The 21,240-nt window shown below is 70.9% G+C and overlaps 1 protein-coding gene across 2 annotated transcripts; it reads right to left on the bottom strand.

Annotated features, from left to right (window-relative positions):
- Positions 1-483: 483 nt before the first annotated feature.
- On the bottom strand, positions 484-20,153 carry MAP4K1 (mitogen-activated protein kinase kinase kinase kinase 1). 2 transcript variants are annotated; one of them, XM_064502954.1, is made up of 33 exons: positions 19,750-20,153; positions 18,786-18,843; positions 16,074-16,164; positions 15,211-15,275; positions 14,844-14,899; positions 14,667-14,714; positions 14,530-14,572; positions 13,785-13,857; positions 13,576-13,707; positions 13,397-13,459; positions 13,248-13,329; positions 12,466-12,582; positions 11,745-11,823; positions 10,992-11,053; positions 10,283-10,311; positions 9,564-9,605; positions 9,083-9,106; positions 8,910-8,952; positions 8,308-8,500; positions 7,718-7,794; positions 7,588-7,626; positions 7,411-7,495; positions 6,679-6,755; positions 5,978-6,038; positions 5,796-5,901; positions 5,278-5,336; positions 5,085-5,188; positions 3,582-3,759; positions 3,051-3,119; positions 1,904-1,993; positions 1,241-1,311; positions 819-874; positions 484-730 (listed from the first exon to the last, which is right to left on the bottom strand). In XM_064502954.1, the coding sequence occupies exons 1-33, from the start codon at positions 19,846-19,848 to the stop codon at positions 661-663; spliced, it is 2,541 nt and encodes an 846-aa protein (XP_064359024.1). In that variant the 5' UTR covers positions 19,849-20,153; the 3' UTR covers positions 484-660. The 2 variants fall into 2 exon arrangements, with proteins under 2 accessions (XP_064359024.1, XP_064359025.1); XM_064502955.1 differs by lacking the exon at positions 7,588-7,626 and having other exon boundaries at positions 637-730; positions 19,750-19,905.
- Between the last annotated feature and the right edge of the window lie 1,087 nt (positions 20,154-21,240).

A 21,240-nucleotide genomic window follows, 5' to 3' on the forward strand; every position in this document is an offset into this window, starting at 1 on the left:
GCCCCTGGGCCTCGGGGTCCCAGCATCACCCCCAGGCTTTGGGGGACCCCCCCCCGGGGCCCCCCAGCATCGCCCCTGGGCCTCGGGGTCCCAGCATCACCCCCAGGCTTTGGGGGACCCCCCCCCCCGGGGCCCCCCAGCATCGCCCCTGGGCCTCGGGGGTCCTGGGGGGACCCCAAATCTCCCCAGCCCCCCCAGCTCTCCTCTCTAAGTGCCTTTTCCCCCCGGGACGGGGGGGTCTTGCTGCTGCCCTGGCCTGGGGGAAGACCCGGGGGGGGTCCCCACATTGGGGGGGTCCCCAACACCAGGGGGTCCCCCCTCCCGGGGGGGGGCCGCTTGGCTTTCGCTGTCAATAAACCCTGGAACCTGCCGCTGGCCTCTGCCTCCTTTCGGGCGCCCCGGACGCCTGGGCCCCCTCCGTGCCCTCCCCCCCCCAGGTCCCCTCCGCGCCCCCCCCCAGCACAGACACAGCAATTTGGGGGGGTCCTCAGTCTTTTTTAGGGTGCAAATAATTACAGCTGTCAGCAAAGGGGAGGGGGGCGATGCTGGGGGGGGGGGGGCGGCCCACCCATGGGTGCCGTCCCGGTGGGGGGGGGCAGCTCTGTGTCTCAGCCCCCCCGGGGACCCCCCCAGTCTGGTGGCGGGGGGGGGGGGGGGGGGTCACGCCTGGACGTAGAGGTTGCTGTGGCCGTTGGCCTCGTCGGCCGCGCGGGTCTCCAGGACCAGGGTGCTGGGGGGAGAGGGGGGGTCAGGGTGGGTGGGGGCACCCCGGGGTGCCCCCCCCCCCCCCCCTCGCCCCCCCCCATCCCAGGCCGTACCTGTGGGAGCTGAGCAGGCGAAAGGTCCAACGCTGGTCCCGGAGCTCCTCCGTCAGCTGGGGGGAGACGGGGCCGGGGGGGCCCCAGCGATCGGGGGGGGTCCCAGGGACTGGGGGGGGGGGGTCTCTGTCCCCCCCCCAGGGATGGGGGTCTCCCAGGGTTGGGGGGGGTCCTCTGCACCCCCTGGGATTGGGGGGGGGTCCCCAGGGATCAGGGACACTTCACCCTTAGGGCTTGGGGTCCCCAGGGACTGGGGGGGACCCCCTGCACCCCCAGGGATCGGGGGATCCCCAGAGATTGGGGGGGGACCCTCTGCACCCCCAGGGATTGGGGGATTCCCAGGGATTGGGGGGGGACCCTCTGCACCCCCAGGGATCGAGGGGGGGGGTCCCCGGGGGGGGTCCGGGGGGGGGGGGGCTCACCTGCGCAGTGCCCACCTGCCGCACCTGCACCCCGTGGCGCCAGAAGGCCTGGACGCAGCCGCGGACCAGCGCTGGGGGGGGGGGGCAACGGGTCAGAGACGGGCACCCCCTGCACCCCCCCAGCACCCCCAGCACCCCCAGCACCCCCCTGGAGCCCTCTGCACCCCCCCCAGCACCCCCAGCACCTTCCTGCACCCCCCAGCACCCCCCGGAGCCCTCTGCACCCCCCCCAGCACCCCTGAGCACCCCCAGCACCTTCCTGCACCCCCCCAGCACCCCCTTGGAGCCCCTCTGCACCCCCCCCTGCACCCCCCAGCACCACCCAGAACCCCCTTGGAACCCCCTGCACCCCCCCCACCCCCAGCACCTTCCTGCACCCCCCCAGCACCCCCTTGGAGCCCTCTGCACCCCCCTGCACCCCCCAGCACCACCCAGAACCCCCTTGGAGCCCCCTGCACCCTCCCAGCACCCTTCTGCACCCCCCCACCCCCCCCACCCCCGAGCGTCCCTTGACACCCCCCCAGCACCCTCCTGCACCCCCATGCACCCTCCAAGCCCCCCTCAGCACCCACCAGTTCCCTCCACACCCCACTGCAGCCCCCAGCCCCCCCCCCAGCCCCCCCAGTCCCCCCCCCAGCGTCACCCAGTCCCCCCCGCACCCACCCACGGCCTCCACGGCCACGTCGAAGGTGATGTCGGGGGCGGCCAGGCGCCGGGCCGGGGCGCCCTGCAGGGTGACGAGCCTCACGCTCCCTGGGGGGGGGGCGCGGGGGGGGGGGTCAGCCACGGCGCCCGGGACCCCCCCGGGACCCCCCGCCACCCCTGGGTGCCCCCCTGGCCCGGCCCCTGCCCGCGTGGATGGACGGACGGACAGATAGAGGGAGAGATGGTGCACGAAGGGACAGCGAGACGGAGGGATGGATGGACGGATGGATGGACGGATGGATGAACAGATGGATGGACAGATGGACGGATGGATGAACAGATGGACGGATAGATGGACAGACAGATGGACGCATGAAGGGCCAGCTAGACGGCTGGATGGATGGACAGATAGATGGATGCGTGAAGGGCTGCCTAGAAAGATGGATGGATGGATGGATGGACAAGTGGATGGATAGCTGGACAGACAGACGGATGCATGAAGGGCTGCCTAAACAGATGGACGGATGGATGGATGGACAGACGGATGGACAGATGGACAGATGGACGGATAGATGGACAGACAGATGGACACATCAAGGACTGCCTAGACAGATGGACAGATGGACGGATGGACGGATGGACAGATGGACGGATAGATAAACAGATGCATGAAGGGCTGCCTAGAAAGATAGATGGATGGATGAACAGATGGATGGATGGACGGATGGACAGATGGATGGACAGCTGGACGGATAGATAAACAGACGCATGAAGGGCTGCCTAGAAAGATGGACGGATGGATGAACGGATGGATGGATGGGTGGACAGGTGGATGGACAGCTGGACAGACAGACGGATGCATGAAGGGCTGCCTAAACAGATGGACGGATGGATGGATGGATGAACAGATGGATGGACAGCTGGACAGACAGACAGACGGATGGATGCATGCACAATCACGGGGACAACTAGCTGGACAGACACACGGACGGGTGCACGCAGGCACGATGGCACGGCTGGACGGACGGATGCCGGCATGAGCACGTGGCCAGCTGGCTGGACGGACAGACAGACGGAGGACGGACGGACAGACGGACGGAGGGACGGATTCACGCGTGCCCGGTTGCGTGGACGGACAGACGGATGGACGGACAGACGGACTCACGGTCTAGCAGGACCAGCACCGTCTCGCTGTCCAGCTGCGTCACCTGCACGGGGCCGGGGCAGGAGGGCTCTGCCGGAGAGCGGGGTGAGGGGGGACCCCGAAACCCCCCGGGACCCCCCCAGCCTGGGCACAGGACCCCCAGCTCCCCCTGGGACCCTCCTTGACACCCCAGGGACCCCCAGCCTGGGCCCAGGACCCCCAGAGACCCTCCCCAGACCCCCAGCTCCCCCCCCAGGACCCTCCCAGTCCCCCAGGGACCCCCAGATCCCCCCAGGACCCTCCCCAGTCCCCCAGGGCCCCCCCAGCCTGGGCCCAGGCCCCCCAGCTGCCCCCAGGACCCTCCCCAGACCCCCAGCTCCCCCCCAGGACCCTCCCCAGTCCCCCAGGGACCCCCAGCCTGGGCCCAGGACCCTCAGCTCCCCCCCCAGGACCCTCCCCAGTCCCCCAGGGACCCCCAGCCTGGGCGCAGGCCCCCCAGCTCCCCTGGGGACCCTCCCCAGCCCCCCACCCTCGCAGCCGCCAGCCCCTCACCGGCGTCGGCGTGGGTGAACCAGGAGGTGAGGGAGTTGAGGTTGATGGTGTGGAAGAGGACGGGCCGGGCGGGCGAGGGGCCGCGGCTGACGCCGATGCAGACGCTGGGGTACTCCTCGCCCGGGCTCACCAGCAGCTCGAACACCCGCAGCGGCGACGGCAGCGGGAAGTCGAAGTGCTGCGGACCCCGTGAGGCCGTGGGGGCGCGGGGACGGGGGGTGTGGGGACGTGGGGGGCGCGGGGACCCGGCACGGGGACGTGGGGGGGGTACAGGGGCACGTGGATACAAGGGGGACATGGGGACCCACCACGGGGACATGGGGATGTGGGGGCACAGGGACGTGGGGACCTGCCACAGGGACATGGGGACACAGGGATGTGGCCTGGGGGTACAGGGGCACATGGGGACAGGGGGACCCACCATGGGGACAAGGGGAAATGGGGGCATAGGGACATGGGGACCTGCCACAGGGACATGGGGACACAGAGATGTGGCCTGGGGGTACAGGGGCACATGGGGACAGGGGGACCCACCATGGGGACAAGGGGAAATGGGGGCATAGGGACATGGGGACCTGCCACAGGGACATGGGGACACAGGGATGTGGCCTGGAGGTACAGGGGCACATGGGGACAGGGGGACCCACCATGGGGACAAGGGGAAATGGGGGCACAGGGACATGGGGACACAGGGATGTGGCCTGGGGGTACAGGGGCACATGGGGACATGGGGACCCACCACGGGGACAGGGGGATGTGGGGGCACAGGGACGTGGGGACCTGCCACAGGGACATGGGGACAGAGGGATGTGGCCTGGGGGTACAGGGGCACATGGGGACAGGGGGACCCACCATGGGGACAAGGGGAAATGGGGGCATAGGGACATGGGGACCTGCCACAGGGACATGGGGACACAGGGATGTGGCCTGGGGGTACAGGGGCACATGGGGACAGGGGGACCCACCATGGGGACAAGGGGAAATGGGGGCACAGGGACATGGGGACCTGCCACAGGGACATGGGGACAGAGGGATGTGGCCTGGGGGTACAGGGGCACATGGGGACAGGGGGACCCACCATGGGGACAAGGGGAAATGGGGGCACAGGGACATGGGGACCTGCCACAGGGACATGGGGACAGAGGGATGTGGCCTGGGGGTACAGGGGCACATGGATAGGGTGGGACATGGGGACCCACCACAGGGACGAGGGACATGGGGGATGCTGGTGACAAGGAAGGAGACACAGGGGATGTAGGGGACCAGGAGATACGGGGGACGTAGGGGACACAAGGACAGGCAGATGTGGGGATGGCAATGTGGGGGAAGTTGGGGACACGAGGACAGAAGGACATGGGAGACATAGGGGGCACAAGAGCAGAGCAGTGCAGGTGCTGTTGGGGACACAAGGACCAGGGCGGTGGGGGCTGTTAGGGACACAACGATGGGGGACACGGGGGGCTGCTGGGGGACACGAGGCCGGTGACAGTGACGCGTCCCTACCTTGACCAGCATGAACTTCTGCATGGGCTCGTACCACTGCAGCAGCACCACGCTGGCGTCCAGGGCCCCGCACAGGTAGTGGCACCCCGTGTGCCCGTTCCTGGCTGGGGACGGCGGCGGGTGCCCGTGAGCCGCCGGGGGGGGGCCGGGGACCCCCCCATCCCGTCCCCCCCATCCCGGGGACGCCACTCACCCACGCAGCAGGTCCGGCAGCCCTTGGTGTCGGGGATCTTGGTGGAGGTGACGTTCTTCCTGCGGGCGGGGGGGACGCTGGGGCACCCCGGGGCTGGCCCCGGGGGGGGGGGGGGGGGTGTCCCATTTTTGGGGTTGTCAGAGGAGGGTTTGGGGGGTCCTGAGGGTCCCCATTACCTGGCAGCAGGTATTAGGGGTTGGGGGGGGTCCTGGGGGGGTCCCCATTACCTGGCAGCAGGCATTAGGGGTTGGGGGGGGGTCCCCACTACCTGGCAACAGGTATTAGGGGTTTGGGGGTCCTGGGGGGGGGGGTCCCCATTATCTAGCAGCAGGCATTAGGAGTTTTGGGGGTGGGGTCCCAGGGCCCCCCCATTACCTGGGCAGCCGTCGGGGGGCTTGGGGGGGGGGTCTTGGGGCCCCCCATTGCCTGGGCAGCTGCTGGGGGGTTGGGGGGGGGGGTCCCCGATTGCCTGGGCAGCCGCTGGGGGAGTTTTGGGGGGTCCCGGGCCCCCCCGTTACCTGGGCAGCAGGCGGTGGGGGGAGAGGTGCACCCCGGGGCGCTGCTCCCGCTTGCTCTGCTCGTAGAGCCCCAGCAGGCTGTGGGAGTAGAGCTGGGGCGTCTTCCCTGCGGGGGGGGCGGGGGGGGGGGTCAGGGGGAGCCTGCCCCCCCCCCGGGACCCCCCCCAGGTGCCCACACTCACCCGACACCGACATGAGGACGTTGCCGATGGAGTAGAGCCAGGACGTGCGGCTGTGGTAGAGCTGGGGCAGACGGGGGGGTCAGGGCCACCGCCGGGGGGGGGGGGACAGGCCTGGCCGGGGGTCTGGGGGCCTGGCCGGGGGTCCGGGGACCAGCCAGGGAGTCCAGAGACCAAGCTGGGGGTCTGGGGGACAAGCTGGGGAGCTGGGGAACAAGCTGGGGGTCCAGAGACCAAGCTGGGGGTCTGGGGGACAAGCTGGGGGTCCAGGGAACAAGCTGGGGGTCTGGGGACCATGCTGGGGGGACTGAGACCAGGATGGGGGTCTGGGACAAGCCGGGGGTCTGGGAGACAAGCTGGGGGTCTGGGACAAGGTGGGGGTCCAGGGGACAAGATGGGGGTCCAGGGGACAATTTGGGGATCCGGGGGACAAGCTGGGGGTCCGGGGGACAAGCTGGGGGTCCAGGGAGGAGCCTGGGGCTCTGGGTACCACGTTGGGGGTCCAGGACTAGGTGGGGGGGGGGGTCTAGGGCAAGGCAGGGGGTCAAGGCCCAGTCCGGGGGGGGGGGCAGGAGACCACTTAGGGGGCCAAGCAGCAGCTATGGGGCTGGGGCTCAGGAGCAGCTGGGGACCCACGCCAGGGCACCCCCCCCGCCCCCACAGCCCCCCCACGGCCCCCCCCGCCCCGCGGCCCCCAGCCCCACCAGCTCCAGCGTGGCCTCGGGCTCGCTCTGGTTCAGGGTGAAGATCCCCTCCTCGGCTCCCAGGATGAGGTGGGGGTCTGCGGGGGGGGGCATGGGCTTGGGGGGGGCCCCACGGTCCTCCCATGACCCCAACGCCCCCCCCCAATGTCCCCAAGGCTTCCTCTGTGTCCCCTAGCCCATGTCCCCCCTACCCAGAGTCCCCAATGCCCCCCATGTCCCCAATGCCCCCCACCCAGGGTCCCAATGCCCCCCACACCCCCAGTGTCCCCCCCTTGTCCCCAATGCACCCCCTTGTCCCCAATGCACCCGCATGTCCCCAATGCACCTCCCCAATGGCCCCCAATGCCCCCCCTTGTCCCCAATGTCCCCACTCAGGATCTTCAATGGCCTCCCCTGTCCCCAATGCCCCCCCGCCGGTCCCCGATGCCCCCATGTCCCCAATGCACCCCGCCAGGTCTCCAATGGCCCCCAATGCCCCCACCCAGGGTCCCCAATGCCCCCTCTTGTCCCCAATGTCCCCCCCTTGTCCCCAATGCACCCCACATCCCCAATGCACCCCCCTGGGTCCCCAATGGTCCCCAATGCCCCCACCCAGTGTCCCCAATGCACCCCATGTCCCCAATGCCCCCACCCCGGTCCCCAATGCCCCCTTTTCTCCCCAATGCACCCCCCCTTATCCCCCCACTTTTTGGGGGGGGGCTCCCTGGTGGCGGCACCCCCCCCCGCGCCCACCTTGGGTGCCGGGGTGGGTCCAGGTGGTGGTGGCCGTGATGCGCAGGGGACACCCGTCAAACACCTTCCGGAAGAGGGACCCGTCCTGGGGGGGGGGGGGTGAGCGGGGTGAGGGGGGGCCGCGGGACCCCCCCCTCCCCAACCATCACCCCCCCACCCCAAAACGGCGGCACTCACGTGCGGCTTCGGGGCGGCCCCCCCGTTGTCCGCTGGCACCTGGGGGGGGGGGGGACAAGACGGTCATGGGGGGACAGAGGGGTCTGGGGGGGAGGACGTGGGGGGGGGGTCGTGGGGGGGGGGGTCTCACCGCTCTCCGGATCTTCTCCGTCTTGGGGGGCAGCAGCGGGGGGTCCTCACTGCTGGGCCCCGACCACAGCGCAGGGTCTGGGGGGGGAACGGTGGTGTCGGGGGGGGCCGCGGGGATGTCCCTGTCCCCCCCCCCCCCGTGCCATGTCCCCGTGTGCCCCCAGCCTCCCCCACCCCGGCACCCCCCCCCCCAGGGCCCCAATCTGCCTGTGCCCCCCCCATGACCCCATCTCCCCCCCATGTCCCCTGGGGTGGCAGTGGGTACTGGGGGGGTGGCCATGTCCCCCCCCCCAAAGTCCCACCTGAGCTGGCACTGAGGGCCATCCCATGGGTGGGCACCGGTGGCTGTGTCCCCCCCACGTCCCCTGTGTCCCCCCCCATGTCCCCCGTGTCCCCCCCATGTCCCTGTCCCCATCCCACCTGAGCTGGCAGTGGGTGCAGGGGGGTGGCTGTGCCCCCCCCCCGTGTCCCCCTCCATGTCCCCCCCACATCCCACCTGAGCTGGCAGTGAAGGCCACCCCATGGGTGGGCACTGGTGGCCATGTCCCCCCCCCATGTCCCCCCCGTGTCCCCCCCGTGTCCCCGTCCCACCTGAGCTGGCGGCGAGGGCCACCCCGCGGGCGGGGGCCGGGGGGCCCTGCCCCCCCACGGGGCCGCTGGCGCAGCGCACCAGGGCCGGGGGGGGCGGCTGCTCCAGGAGGGGACCGCGGGGACGGGGGCGGGCGTCCTCGGGGGGGGGCTCGGCCGAGCCCGACCCCGACCTCGAGCCCGAGCGGAACTTGGGCTGCGGGGGGGGACAGGGGGGGACAGGGGGGGACACGGGGGGACACGGGGGGGTGACATGAGGGACGGGGGGACACGGGACATGGGGGGACAGGGGTGGGACAGGGGGACATGAGGACATGGGGGTCGGGGAGGGGGAGAAGAGAGGTCAGCTGGGGACACCGTGGGGCAAAGGGGACAAGGTGGGGGGGCAGGATGGGGACCGCCCCATCCCTCCCCCAGTTTGGCACTGGTTCCCCCCCCACCCCCCGCCAAGCCCTGCCCTGAGGCCGGTGTCCCCAGTGTCCCCCAGTACGGCCAGTATGGGGGTCCCCTCCCCTCCAGGGTACAGGGAGCATCGGGGTCCCCGGGGGGGGGGTCCCCAGGGTCCCCGAGGCGCCGTGGGGCACCGGCGTGGGGCGGGCGCTCACCTTGGGGGGCAGCGGGGGGGGCACGTCGGCGGGCAGGGTGGCGCTGGGGAGAGAGCGGAGCCGTGAGCGGGGCCGTCCCTGTCCCTGTCCCCGTCCCCGTCCCTGTCCCCGTGAGTGGGGCAGGGGGGTCTGTCCCCATCTCCGGGGGGGGGGGCAGTGGGGGGGGCCGGTACCTGTCAGCGTCGCAGCGGCTGGGTCTGGAGGGAGGAAGGAGACGGGTGAGACTGGGGGGGACATGGGGGGGGACAGCGGGGACCCCCCCCACCCGATGGGGACAGGATGGCACCCAGGGGACGATGTTGGGGGACAGGACAGGGGACAGGACAGGTGCCCAGGGGACGATGCCAGGGGACAGGGCAATGCCGGGGGGGGGGGACAGGGCAGGGGACAGTGCAATGCCGGGGGGGGGGGGGACAGGACAAGGGACAAGGTAATGCTAGGAGGGGACAGGGAAGGGGACAGGACGGTGCCCAGGGGATGATGCCAGGGGACAGGACAGGGGACAAGAGGCAGGATGGTGCCCAAGGGACAGGACAGGGGACAGAGCAGGGGACAGGGGACAGGATGGTGCCCAGGGACAGGACAGGGGACAGGACAGGGGATAGGAGGGCACCCGGGGACAGGACCGCCTCGGGGGACAACGGTGTCACCCACATGTCGACGTCGTCGTAGTCATCGGAGTCGGACGTGTCGCTCCTGTGCGTGGCCCTGCCGTGAGTCCCCGTCCCGTGTGTCCCCCCCCGCCCCCGGGACCCCCCCTCGTCCCCATGCCCCCCCACCCCAACCCCGCGTCCCCTCCATGTCCCCCGGGTCCTCGTGTTCCCCCCCAACCCTGTCTCACTGGGTGCTGTCCCCAGACCCCGTGTCCCCGATGTCCCCATGTCCCACTGGACCCCCCCACCCCCCGTGTCCCCCCTGTGTCCCCATGTCACTGGGCGCCATCCCAGGACCCTGTGTCCCCCCCATGTCCCTCCATGTCCCCCCCACCCCCATGTCACCAGGCACCATCCCAGGACCCTGTGTCCTTTTGTGTCCCCCACCATGTCCCTCCGTGTCCCCTCTGTGTCCCCCCCCACCCCCATGTCACCAGGCGCCATCCCAGGACCCTGTGTCCCTTCATGTTCCCCATGTTCCCCCCACCATGTCCATGTCCCCCCATGTCCCCCATGTCCCCCGTGTCCCCCATGTCCCCTGTGTCCCCCGTGTCCCTCCGTGTCCCTCCATGTACCCCCCGTGTCCCCCCCCACCCCCATGTCACCAGGCACTGTCCCAGGACCCTGTGTCCCTTCATGTCCCCCCCGTGTCCCCCTGTGTCCCCCCGTGTCCCCCCATCCCCATGTCACCGGGCGCTGTCCCCAACCCCCCCGACTCGCCTGCCGCCGCCAGGCTCTGCCACCAGCACCTGGGGGAGAGGGTCAGGGCATTGGGGGGGGGCGTGAACCAGGGACCCCCCAGGAGACCCCCAGGGCCCCCCCGGGAGACTTCTCCCCCCCCCAACCACCCCTGGACCCTCCAGACCCCTCCAGATGCCCCAGCCCCCCCCGGACCCCCCCCGGACCCCCCCAGCCCTTCCAAGTCCCCCCCCAGGGACCCCCAGGTGCCTTCCAGGACCCCCCAGATGCCCCCAGGGCCCCTCAGGTGCCCCCCAGGACCCTCCAGAAGTGCCCAGCCCCCCCTGGGCCCCCCAGCCCCTCCAGGGACACCCCCAGGGACCCCCCCGAAGTCCCCCGGGACCCCCAGGTGCCCCCCAGGCCCCTCCAGACCCCCCCAGGTCACCCTAGGACTCCCCCAGCCCCTCCAGGGACACCCCCAGGGTCCCCCAGTTGTCCCCTCAGGACCCCCAGGGCCCCCCAGGCCCCTCCAGACCCCCCCAGGTCACCCCAGGCCCCCCCAGGAGCCCCCCAGCCCCTCCAGGGACACCCCCAGGGCCCCCCAGGCCCCTGCAGACCCCCCCAGGTGATCCTTGGCCCCCCCAGGAGCCCCCCAGCTCCTCCAGGGACACCCCCAGGGCCCCCCAGGCCCCTGCAGACCCCCCCAGGTGACCCTGGGCCCCCCCAGGAGCCCCCCAGCCCCTCCACGTACCGGCTGCGCCGAGGGGGGGTCGCCCTCCTTGCGCCATCCGGGCCCCCCGCCGAGCGGGTGCACTGCGGGGACAGGGTGAGGCGGGGGCCGGGGGGGCCACGGCGGGGGGCACGGGGGTGGGGGGGGCCCTGGGGGCGCGGGGACGGGGGCGTGGGGACACCGGGGATGTGGATGGGGGCATGGGGGGGGACACGGGGGGGTTGGGGCATGGAGATGCGGTCACAAGGGCATGGGGACACTGGGGGGGACACAGGGTTTGGGGACATGGGGGTCACAGGGATGGGGGTCACAAGGGCAGGGGGACATGGGGGGACACTGGGGGTTTGGGGACATGGGGGTCACAGGAATGGGGGTCACAAGGTCAGGGGGACATGGGGGGACACTGGGGGTTTGGGGACATGGGGGTCACAGAGATGGGGGATGCCAGGGACATGGGGACAGGGACATGGGGGTCACAGGGATGGGGGTCACAAGGGCAGGGCGACATGGGGGGACACGGGGGGGGTTGGGGACATGGGGGTCACAGGGATGGCGGATGCCAGGGACATGGGGACAGGGGACATGGGGGGTACAGGGACGTGGGGACATGGGGGGGCTGGGGACACCGGGGTGGGGGCAGGGTGCGGGCAAGAGCCGTCCCAGGGCCCGGAGGTGGTTTTGGGGCAGGATGGGGCGTTTTGGGGGGTGGGGGCTGTTTCGGGGGCTCTGGGGACAGTTTGGGGTGCCGGGGGGGGGCGGGGGGGGGACACGCACGGTTGAGGTCGGCGTCGCCGCGGCCGGCCGGCGGTGGCCGGTGGGTCGAGTGGATCCGGCGGGGCACCGGCGGTGGCAGCTGCCGGGACGCCGGGGTGACGGGCGGCCCCGTGTCCCCCCCCGAGGCCCCGTCCCCCCAGCGTCCCCAGTCCAGTGTCCCCAGTGTCCCCAGTCCTCCCATCTGGCGTCCCCAGTCCCTCCCAGTGCCCCCAGTCCCCCCATCCAGTGTCCCCAGTCCCTTCCAGTGTCCCCAGTCCCCCCATGAAATGTCCCCAGTCCCTCCCAGCGCCTCCAGTCCTCCCATCGTGTCCCCAGTCCCTCCCAGTGCCCCCAGTCCCCCCATCCAGTGTCCCCAGTCCCCCCATGAAATGTCCCCAGTCCCTCCCAGTGTCTCCAGTCCTCCCATCAAGTAACCCCAGTCACTCCCAGTGCCCCCAGTCTCCCTATCCGGTCTCCCCAATCCCTCCTAGTGCCCCCAGTTCCCCCATCCAGTGTCCCCAGTCCCTTCCAGCGTCCCCAGTCCCTCCCAGTCCCCTATCCAATGTTCCCAGCCCCCCCAGTGCTGTCAGTCCCCCCCCATCCAGTGTCCCCAGTCCCTCCCAGTCCCCCATAGTGTCCCCAGCCCTCCATCCAGTGTCCCCAGTCCCTCCCAGTGCCCCCAGTCCAATGTCCCCAGTCCCTCCCAGTGTCCCCAGTCGCTCCCAGTGCCCCCCAGTCCCACCTCGGGCTCCTCCTCGTCGGGGTCGCAGCCCCCCAGGAGCCTCTCGGGGTCCCGGAGCTTCTCCAGCAGCTCCAGGGTGAGGGTGCGGCTCAGCCCCGGCTGCGCCACGAACTGGTGCTGGGGGACAGGGGGACATGGGGACACGGGGACACGGGGACATGGGGACGTGGGGACATGGAGACAGGGATGGGGCCATGGGGATGGGGATGGGGATGGGGACAGGGATGGGGACAGGGGATGTGGGGAAGGGGATGGGGACATGGGGATGGGGACAGGAATAGCGACAAGGACATGGGGACGTGGGGACATGGGGATGGGAATGGGGACAGGGACATGGGGACAAGGATGAGGATGGGGGACCAGGGCCATGGGGACGGGGACAGGGACCATGCGGCTGGGGTGGGGACATGGGGACAGGGAGGGAGACAGGGATGGGGGAGAGGAGCTGTGGAGATGGGGACAGGGATGGGGACAGGGGCTGTGGGGAAGGGGATGGGGACATGGGGATGGGGACAGGGATGGGGACAGGGGCTGTGGGGACAGTGACAGGGACAGGGGACAGGAGCCATTGGGATGGGGACAGGGATGGGGACAAGGAAGGATCGAGATGGCGAGAGCAATGGGGACACGACGAGGATGGGGACAGGCACTGGAGCGGGACGGGGGCACGGACGGGAGCGGAGACGGACGCAGGGCTGGAATGGGGACATGGGGACATGGGGACACGGGGACACGGGGACATGGGGACACCCCCGAGGGGGGGGACACGGGGCCAGGCTTACGGCGAGCATCTTGGCGGCGCTGGGCCGCTTCTTGGGGCTCTTGGTGAGCGTCACCTTGACGAAGTTGTGGAAGGCGGGTGACCTGCGGGGGGGGGACGTCAGGGGGGCTGCGGTGCCGGGGCCCAGGCGTCCGGGCCGCCCCCACTCACCACTTGCCCTTGTCCTTCAGCTTGGGGGGCTGGTAGCCGCTCTTGGACATGAGGAACAGCACCCTGGGGGGGGGGGACATCGCGGTTGTCACCGCATGGCCACCACTGGCAGCACCCACGGGTGCTGGGGGCCAGCCGGGGGGGGGGGTCCCGGACGCCGGGGCCCCCCCAGGGCTCACCGCAGCGGGTGCACGTCGAAGAGGGGGGGCTGCAGCTCGGCCAGCTCCACGGCGGTGATGCCCACGGACCAGACGTCGCAGAGCTCGTTGTACCCCCCCTTCAGCTCCACCGCCGCCACCTCGGGGGCCATCCTGGGGGGGGGGGGCGCAGGGGGGGTCAGGGCGGCCCCCCCAGTGCCCCCCCCACCCCGGGACCCCCCCCGCCGTACCAGTACGGGGTGCCGATGAAGGACATCCGCCGGGCGAAGGTGGCACTGATCTGGGCCGCGATGCCGAAGTCGGCTGGGGGGGGGGGTGTGAGCCGTGAGGGGGGGTCCTGACCCCCCCCCCACCCCACTGCTGCCCCCCAGGAGAGCACCCAGGCGGCTGGGGGGTCCCCCCGCCCTCCAGCACCCCTCTGCCCCCCTCTTCACCCCCCAGCTCCCCTATTTGCCCCTCTCAGAGCCCCCCCAGTCCCCCAGGTCCTCCATTTGCCCCCCCAGAGCCCTCCCAGAGCCTCCCTTTGCCCCCTAGGGCCCCTATTTGCCCCCCCCCGAGCCCCCCCACATCCACCATTTGTCCCCTAATTCCTCTATTTGCCCCCCCAGAGCCCCCCCAGGTCCTCCATTTGCCCCCTGGGTCCCCCTTTGCCCCCCAGGCCCCCTCTTTGCCCCCTGGGTCCCCCATTTGCCCCCGTAGAGCCCCCCACATCCCCCCTTTGCCCCCTAATTCCTCTATTTACCCCCCCAGAGCCCCCCCCAGGGCCCCCATTTGCCCCCTGGGTCCCCCTTTGCCCCTCTCTGCCCCCCCAGGCCCCCTATTTGCCCCCCAGATTCCCCTATTTGCCCCCCCGAGCCTCCTCCCAGGTCTCCCTTTGCTCCCAGGCCCCCTATTTGCCCCCCTCTTTGCCCCCCAGATTCCCCTATTTGCCCCCCCAGAGCCCCCCCGGCCCCCAGCCGTGGGGCGGGCGCTCACCCAGCTTCACCTCCCCGCTGTCGTTGATGAGGATGTTGGCACCCTGCGGGGGGGGGACGGACGGACACACGGGGTCAGGGGGACCCCCGGGTCCGTGCCCCCCCCCGCGTCCCCCCCCACCCCGCAGCGTCCCCTACCTTGATGTCCCGGTGGATCTTGCCCTGGGAGTGCAGGTACGAGACCCCCTGCGAGCACCGAGAGGGGGGGGTCGGCCCCGGGGCGACACCGGGGGGGCCCCGGAGTGCTCGGGGGGGCCCCGGTGGGTTGGGGGGGGATGTCAGGGTGCTGGGGGGGGCGGGAGGGGGCACGCTCACCTCCAGCGTCTCCCTGCACACGTAGGCGATCTGCTGCTCCGAGAGGGGCCCCGTCACTGCGGGGAGAGGGCCCGGCTCAGCGGGGGCCCAGGCGTCCGGGCGCTGCAGCCCCCTCCCAAAGTAGCATGGGGGGGGGCCCAGGCATCTGGGCACTGCACAGCCCCCCCCTCACCCCCCAAAAGCAGCATGTGGGGGGCCAGGCGTCCGGGTTCTGCAGGCCCCCCCGCCACCCCAAGCAAAAGCCGGGGCGCAGAGGGCCCGGACGCCTGGGCCCCGGTGGGCTGCAGCAGCGGGAGGGGTCAGCGGTGGTCCCGGGGGGGGGCCCCCGGACGCCTGGGCCCCGCGCGGTGCCTCGGCCCCCCCGTACCGTGGTAGATGTCCTGCAGGGAGCCCCCGCCGCACAGCTCCATGCAGATCCACAGCTTGTTGCACCTGCGGCGCCCATGGGGGTTAACGGTGGGGTGGGGGCCGGGGGGGGGGATCGGGGGCACCACGGGGGGGAATTGGGGGTCTCCAGGGGGACTTGAGGGTCTCTGGGGGGTGTTGGGGGTCCTGGAGGGCACCAGGGAGGTCTGGGGGGGGGCACCAGAGGGGTATTGGGGGGCATGAGGGGGAGATTGGGGGTCCCTGGAGGGTGTTGGGGGTCCTGAGGGGCACCAGGAGGGTATTAGGGGCCCCAAGGGGGGGGATTGGGGGTGTCTGGGGGGAGTTGGGGGTCCTGGGGAGCACCAGGGGGGTCTGGGGGGCACTAGGGGGGCATTGGGCACCCCAAGGGGGAGATTGGAGGTCTCTGGGGGGAGTTGGGGGTCCTGCGGAGCACCAGGGGGGTCTGGGGGGCACCAGAGGGGTATTAGAGGCCCCAAGGGGGGGATTGGGGGTCTCTGGGGGGTGCTGGGGGTGCTGGGGGGCCCCAAGGGGGATGTTGGTGGCCCCAAGGGGGGGATTGGGGGTCCTGGGGAGCACCAGGGGGGTCCTGGGGGCACCAGGGGGGTATTGGGGGGTACAAGGGGGGTCTGGGGGGAGTTGGGGGTCCTGGGGGGCACCAGAGGGGTATTGGGGGGCACAAGGGGGGGTTGGGGGGCATCGACAGCGTATTGGGGGACATGGGGGGGTATCGGGGGCTCAGGAGGGCGCCGGGGGGTCGGGGACAGACTGGGGGGTATCAGGGGGGTCGGGGGCAGACCGGGGGGGCTCGGGGGCAGACCGGGGGGCGCGGGGGGGGGGTCTCACCAGCTGTAGCTGCCGAAGTAGGCGACGATGTTGGGGTGCTGGCAGGAGCGCACCATGAGCACCTCCTGCTGCAGCGTGGCGCAGTCGTCGTCTGCGGAGAGGCCTGCGTGGGCCGGGGGCCTTGGGGGGGCCCGGGGGGGGCCCAGGGGTCCCCCAGGGGCTACTGGGGGTCCTCAGGGGAAGCTGGGGGTCCCTGGGGGTCTCGGGGGTCCCCCAAGGGCTACTGGGGGCTCTCAGGGGCACCTGGGGGTCCCTGGGGTGTCCCAAGGGCTATTGGGGGGGGTCTCAGGGGCATCTGGGGGTCCCAGGGGCTATCAGGGGGGTCTCAGGGGAATCTGGGGGTCCTGGGGGGGTCCCAAGGGCTACTGGGGGTCCTCAGGGGCAGCTGGGGGTCCCTGGGGGTCTCAGGGGTCCCCCAAGGGCTACTGGGGGTCCTCAGGGGCATCTGGGGGTCCCTGGGGGTCCCAGGGGTGTCCCAAGGGCTATTGGGGGGGTCTCAGGGGCATCTGGGGGTCCCAGGGGCTATCGGGGACTCTCAGGGGCATCTGGGGGTCCCGGGGGGGTCCCAGGGGCTACTGGGGGTCCTCAGGGGAAGCTGGGGGTCCCTGGGGGTCTCGGGGGTCCCCCAAGGGCTACTGGGGGCTCTCAGGGGCATCTGGAGGTCCCAGGGGTGTCCCAAGGGCTATTGGGGGGGGTCTCAGGGGCATCTGGGGGTCCCAGGGGCTATCAGGGGGGTCTCAGGGGAATCTGGGGGTCCTGGGGGGGTCCCAAGGGCTACTGGGGGTCCTCAGGGGCAGCTGGGGGTCCCTGGGGGTCTCAGGGGTCCCCCAAGGGCTACTGGGGGTCCTCAGGGGCATCTGGGGGTCCCTGGGGGTCCCAGGGGTGTCCCAAGGGCTATTGGGGGGGTCTCAGGGGCATCTGGGGGTCCCAGGGGCTATCGGGGACTCTCAGGGGCATCTGGGGGTCCCGGGGGGGTCCCAGGGGCTACTGGGGGTCCTCAGGGGCAGCTGGGGGTCCCTGGGGGTCTCGGGGGTCCCCCAAGGGCTACTGGGGGCTCTCAGGGGCATCTGGAGGTCCCAGGGGTGTCCCAAGGGCTATTGGGGGGGGTCTCAGGGGCATCTGGGGGTCCCAGGGGCTATCAGGGGGGTCTCAGGGGCATCTGGGGGTCCTGGGGGGGTCCCCCAGGGGCTACTGGGGGTCCTCAGGGGCAGCTGGGGGTCCCTGGGGGTCTCAGGGGTCCCCCAAGGGCTACTGGGGGTCCTCAGGGGCATCTGGGGGTCCCTGGGGGTCCCAGGGGTGTCCCAAGGGCTATTGGGGGGGTCTCAGGGGCATCTGGGGGTCCCAGGGGCTATCGGGGACTCTCAGGGGCATCTGGGGGTCCCTGGGGTGTCCCAAGGGCTATTGGGGGGGTCTCAGGGGCATCTGGGGGTCCCAGGGGCTATCGGGGACTCTCAGGGGCATCTGGGGGTCCCGGGGGGTCTTGGGGTTCCCCCAAGGGCTACTGGGGGCTCTCAGGGGCATCTGGAGGTCCCAGGGGTGTCCCAAGGGCTATTGGGGGGGGTCTCAGGGGCATCTGGGGGTCCCAGGGGCTATCAGGGGGGTCTCAGGGGCATCTGGGGGTCCCGGGGGGTCCCAAGGGCTACTGGGGGTCCTCAGGGGCAGCTGGGGGTCCCTAGGGGTCTCGGGGGTCCCCCAAGGGCTACTGGGGGCTCTCAGGCACATCTGGGGGTCCCTGGGGGGTCCCAAAGGGCTATCAGGGACTCTCAGGGGCATCTGGGGGTCGCGGGGGGGTCCCAGGGGCTATTGGGGGGGTCTCAGGGGCACCTCGGGGGTCCCAGGGGGTATTAGGGGCCCCCAGGGGCACCCGGGGGAGTAGGGGGGGTCTCTCTCTCCGGGGGGGGACTTTGGGGGTCCCAGGAGGGCACTGGGGAGTGCCAGGGGCAACCCAGGAGGTTTTGGGGGTCCCGGGGGGGCATCAGGGCACCCCAAAAGGCCCCCGGGGGGGATTAAAGGGTCTCAGAGCATCCCAGGAGGCACCCGGGGGGCCTCAGGGGAGCATTAAAGAGTACTAAGGGGTATTGGGGGTATTAAGGGGTATTGCGGGGTACTCAGGGGTACAGGAAAGATTAAAAGGTATCAGCAAAGCATTAAGGAGTATTGGGAAAAATATTAAGCAGTAATGGGGAGTATTAAGGGGGTATTAACGGGCACCAGGGAGTAATAGGGGGTATCAGGGGGTATTAAGGGATATTGAAGGGTATTAAGAAGTACAGCAAGTATTAAGGAGTATCAGTAGGGTATTAAAGGCTGTGAGGAGTATTAAGGAGTAGCTGAAAGTATTAAGGGGTATCGGTAGAGTATTAAGGAGTATCGGTAGGATATTGTGGTGCACGACAGACATTAAGGAGTATCAGGAAGTATTAAGGAGTACCAGGACAGTATTAAGAGGTATTTGGGAGTATTAAGGAGGTATTAAAAGGCACCAGGGAGTATTAACCAGTATCAGGACCTATTAAGGGAATATTAACAGGTATTGGGGGGGTATCAAAGGATATTGGTGGGTATCGAGGGCTCCCGAGGGGTGTCGGGGGGTATCGGGGGTCCCGGGGGGGCAGACGGGGCCGGCGGGGGAGGCAGGAGCATCTTGGTGCGTGGCCGGGGCGGGTGGCCCCCCCGGACGCCTGGGCCCCCCGGCGGGGGCCCCCCCCTCACCTGCCTCCATCTTGACGACCTTCATGGCGGCCAGCTCGCCCGTGGCTTTGCTGCGGGCCTGGGGGGGCCGGGGCCGAGCCAGGCTCAGGGCAGGGGCTCCCCCAGAGCTGGGACCCCCCGGCGCCTCCCAGTGCTCCCCGCCAGCCTCCCAGTGCCCCCCCACACCTCCCAGTGCCCCCCCGCATCCCAGTGCCCCCCCCGCCTCCCAGTGCTCCCCCTCAGCCTCCCAGTGCCCTCCCACACCTCCCAGTGCCCCCCCGCCTCCCAGTGCCCCCAGTGCCGGATGCGCCGGGGCGGCTCGGGGCTCCCCGGGGGGGCAGGAAGGGCTGGGGGGGACTGGGAGGAACTGGGAGGAAACTGGGGGGAACTGGGAGGAAGCGGGGCAGCGGTGGGCTGGGGCATCCCCCGCCCTTACGGGATGCTCCTCACCCCCCCCACCGCCACCCAAGGGACCTAGGTGTCCGGGGGGGGACATGGGGACACCGGGGCCCTCGTGTCCCCGGCGAGGTGGGGAGGGACATGTGGGGACGCCTGGGCCATCGGTGTCCCCGGGGGGGGAGGGACACACGTGGGGACGCCTGGGCCCTGCCGCCACAGCGTTTGTGGGGGGGGGATCCCAAGGCTGGGGATGGGATGGGGGCACGCGGGAACGCCTGGGCCCTCGATGTCACGGGGGGGGCACATGGGGACACCGAGGCCCTCGATGTCCCGGGGGGGGGCATATGGGGACACCAGGGCCCTCGATGTCCCAGGGGCGCACGCGGGGACGCTTGGGCCCTCAATGTCCCCGGGGGGGGCACATGGGGACACCTGGGCCCCGCCATCGCGACGTTCGGGGGGGTCCCGGGGCCGCGGTTGGGATGGGGGCAGCGGGGGACGCCTGGGCCCTGGATGTCCCGGGGTGGGGGGGGGCCGCGGGGACGCCTGGGCCCTTGCTGGGGGGGGGTCGCGGGGCGCGCGTCACCTTGTAGACGTCGCCGTAGGTGCCGCCGCCGAGGCGCTGCAGCAGCTCGAAGTCGTCCTGGGGGTCGCGGGCGGCGATGCGGAGGCGGTGGGGGTCCATGGCGGCCCCCCCCCCGCGCAGGAGGCGCCGCCGCCGCGGGGCGGGGGGGGTCCCGGCCCCCGCGCGCCCCTCGCGCCCCCCGCCCGCCCCTCGGGGACGGGGACGCCACCAGCGCCGCCGCCGCAGCCCCCCCCCGCGCGCGCCCGCCGCCCCACAAGGCGCCGCGGCGGAAGGGGAAACTGAGGCACGGCCCCCCCGGGGGCCCAGGCGTCCGGGAGCCCCGCCTAGCGCGGCGCGGCGGTGCGTGAAGGGGGGCCCCGGCGTCCGGGCTCTGCCCCCCCCCCCCCCCCCAGTGGGGCCTGGCGTAACACTGGTTTGGCCTCAGCACGGTCCCAGTCTGCCCCAGTGGGATCCCAGTATCTTCCCAGAGTGGCCCCCAGTGTGAGGCCAGCGTGGGCCCAGTATGGTCCCAGTATCATCCCAGTGTGGCCTCAGTGTGAGCCCAGCATGGGCCCAGTATCATCCCAGTGTGGCCTCAATATGAGCCCAGTGTGGGCCCAGTATGGTCCCAGTATCATCCCAGTGTGGCTTCAACGTGAGCCCAGCACGGGCCTAGTATGATCCCAGTATCATCCCAGTGTGGCCTCAGTATAAGTCCAGCACGGGCCCAGTATGATCCCAGTATCATCCCAGTTTGGCCTCCAACGTGGCCTCAGTGTGAGCACAGCATGGTCCCAGTATCATCCCAGTGTGGCCTCCAGGGTGGCCTCAATGTGGTCCCAGGTTGGTCCCAGTACCATCCCAGTGTGCCCCCAGTCAGAGGGCCACTGGGTCCCAGTTTGAGCCCAGTGCTGCCCCCATCCCAGTTTGGGCCCAGTTTGGCCTCAGTGTGGCCCCGGTCTGGCCCAGTGTGATCCCCCCCCACCCAGTCTAGGCCCAGTTTGGCCCCAGTCCGGCCCAGTGTGAACCCCCCTCTCCCATTTGGGCCCAGTTTGGGCCCAGTCTGCCCAGTGTGACCCCCATCCAGCCCAGTTTGGGCCCAGTCCGGCCCAGTGTGAACCCCCCCCAGTTTGGGCCCAGTCCGGTCCAGTGTGAACCCCTCCCAGTTTGGGCCCAGTTTGGGCCCAGTCCGGCCCAGTGTGAACCCCCCCCAGTTTGGGCCCAGTCCGGCCCAGTGTGAACCCCTCCCAGTTTGGGCCCAGTTTGGGCCCCAGTCCGGCCCAGTGTGACCCCCCGCCCAGTTTGGGCCCAGTTTGGCCCCAGTCCGGCCCAGTGTGAACCCCTCCCAGTTTGGGCCCAGTTTGGGCCCCAGTCCGGCCCAGTGTGAACCCCCCGCCCAGTTTGGGCCCAGTTTGGCCCCAGTCCGGCCCAGTGTGACCCCCCTCCCAGTTTGGGCACAGTTTGGGCCCCAGTCCGGCCCAGTGTGACCCCCCGCCCAGTTTGGGCCCAGTT

Source organism: Dromaius novaehollandiae, chromosome 34, assembly GCF_036370855.1.
Source record: "Dromaius novaehollandiae isolate bDroNov1 chromosome 34, bDroNov1.hap1, whole genome shotgun sequence".
Lineage (NCBI taxonomy): Eukaryota > Metazoa > Chordata > Aves > Casuariiformes > Dromaiidae > Dromaius > Dromaius novaehollandiae.

Bases quoted from the DNA above. Each gene is read 5' to 3' on its own strand.
- MAP4K1 (XM_064502954.1), bottom strand. From the start codon at position 19,848: ATGGACCCCCACCGCCTCCGCATCGCCGCCCGCGACCCCCAGGACGAC. The intron at 12,583-13,247 runs GTAAGCCTGGCC...CCTGTCCCCCAG, and splicing joins GCGCCGCCAAGATGCTCGCC to CACCAGTTCGTGGCGCAGCC. The intron at 10,312-10,991 runs GTACGTGGAGGG...CCTCTCCCCCAG, and splicing joins ACCCCCCCTCGGCGCAGCCG to GTGCTGGTGGCAGAGCCTGG.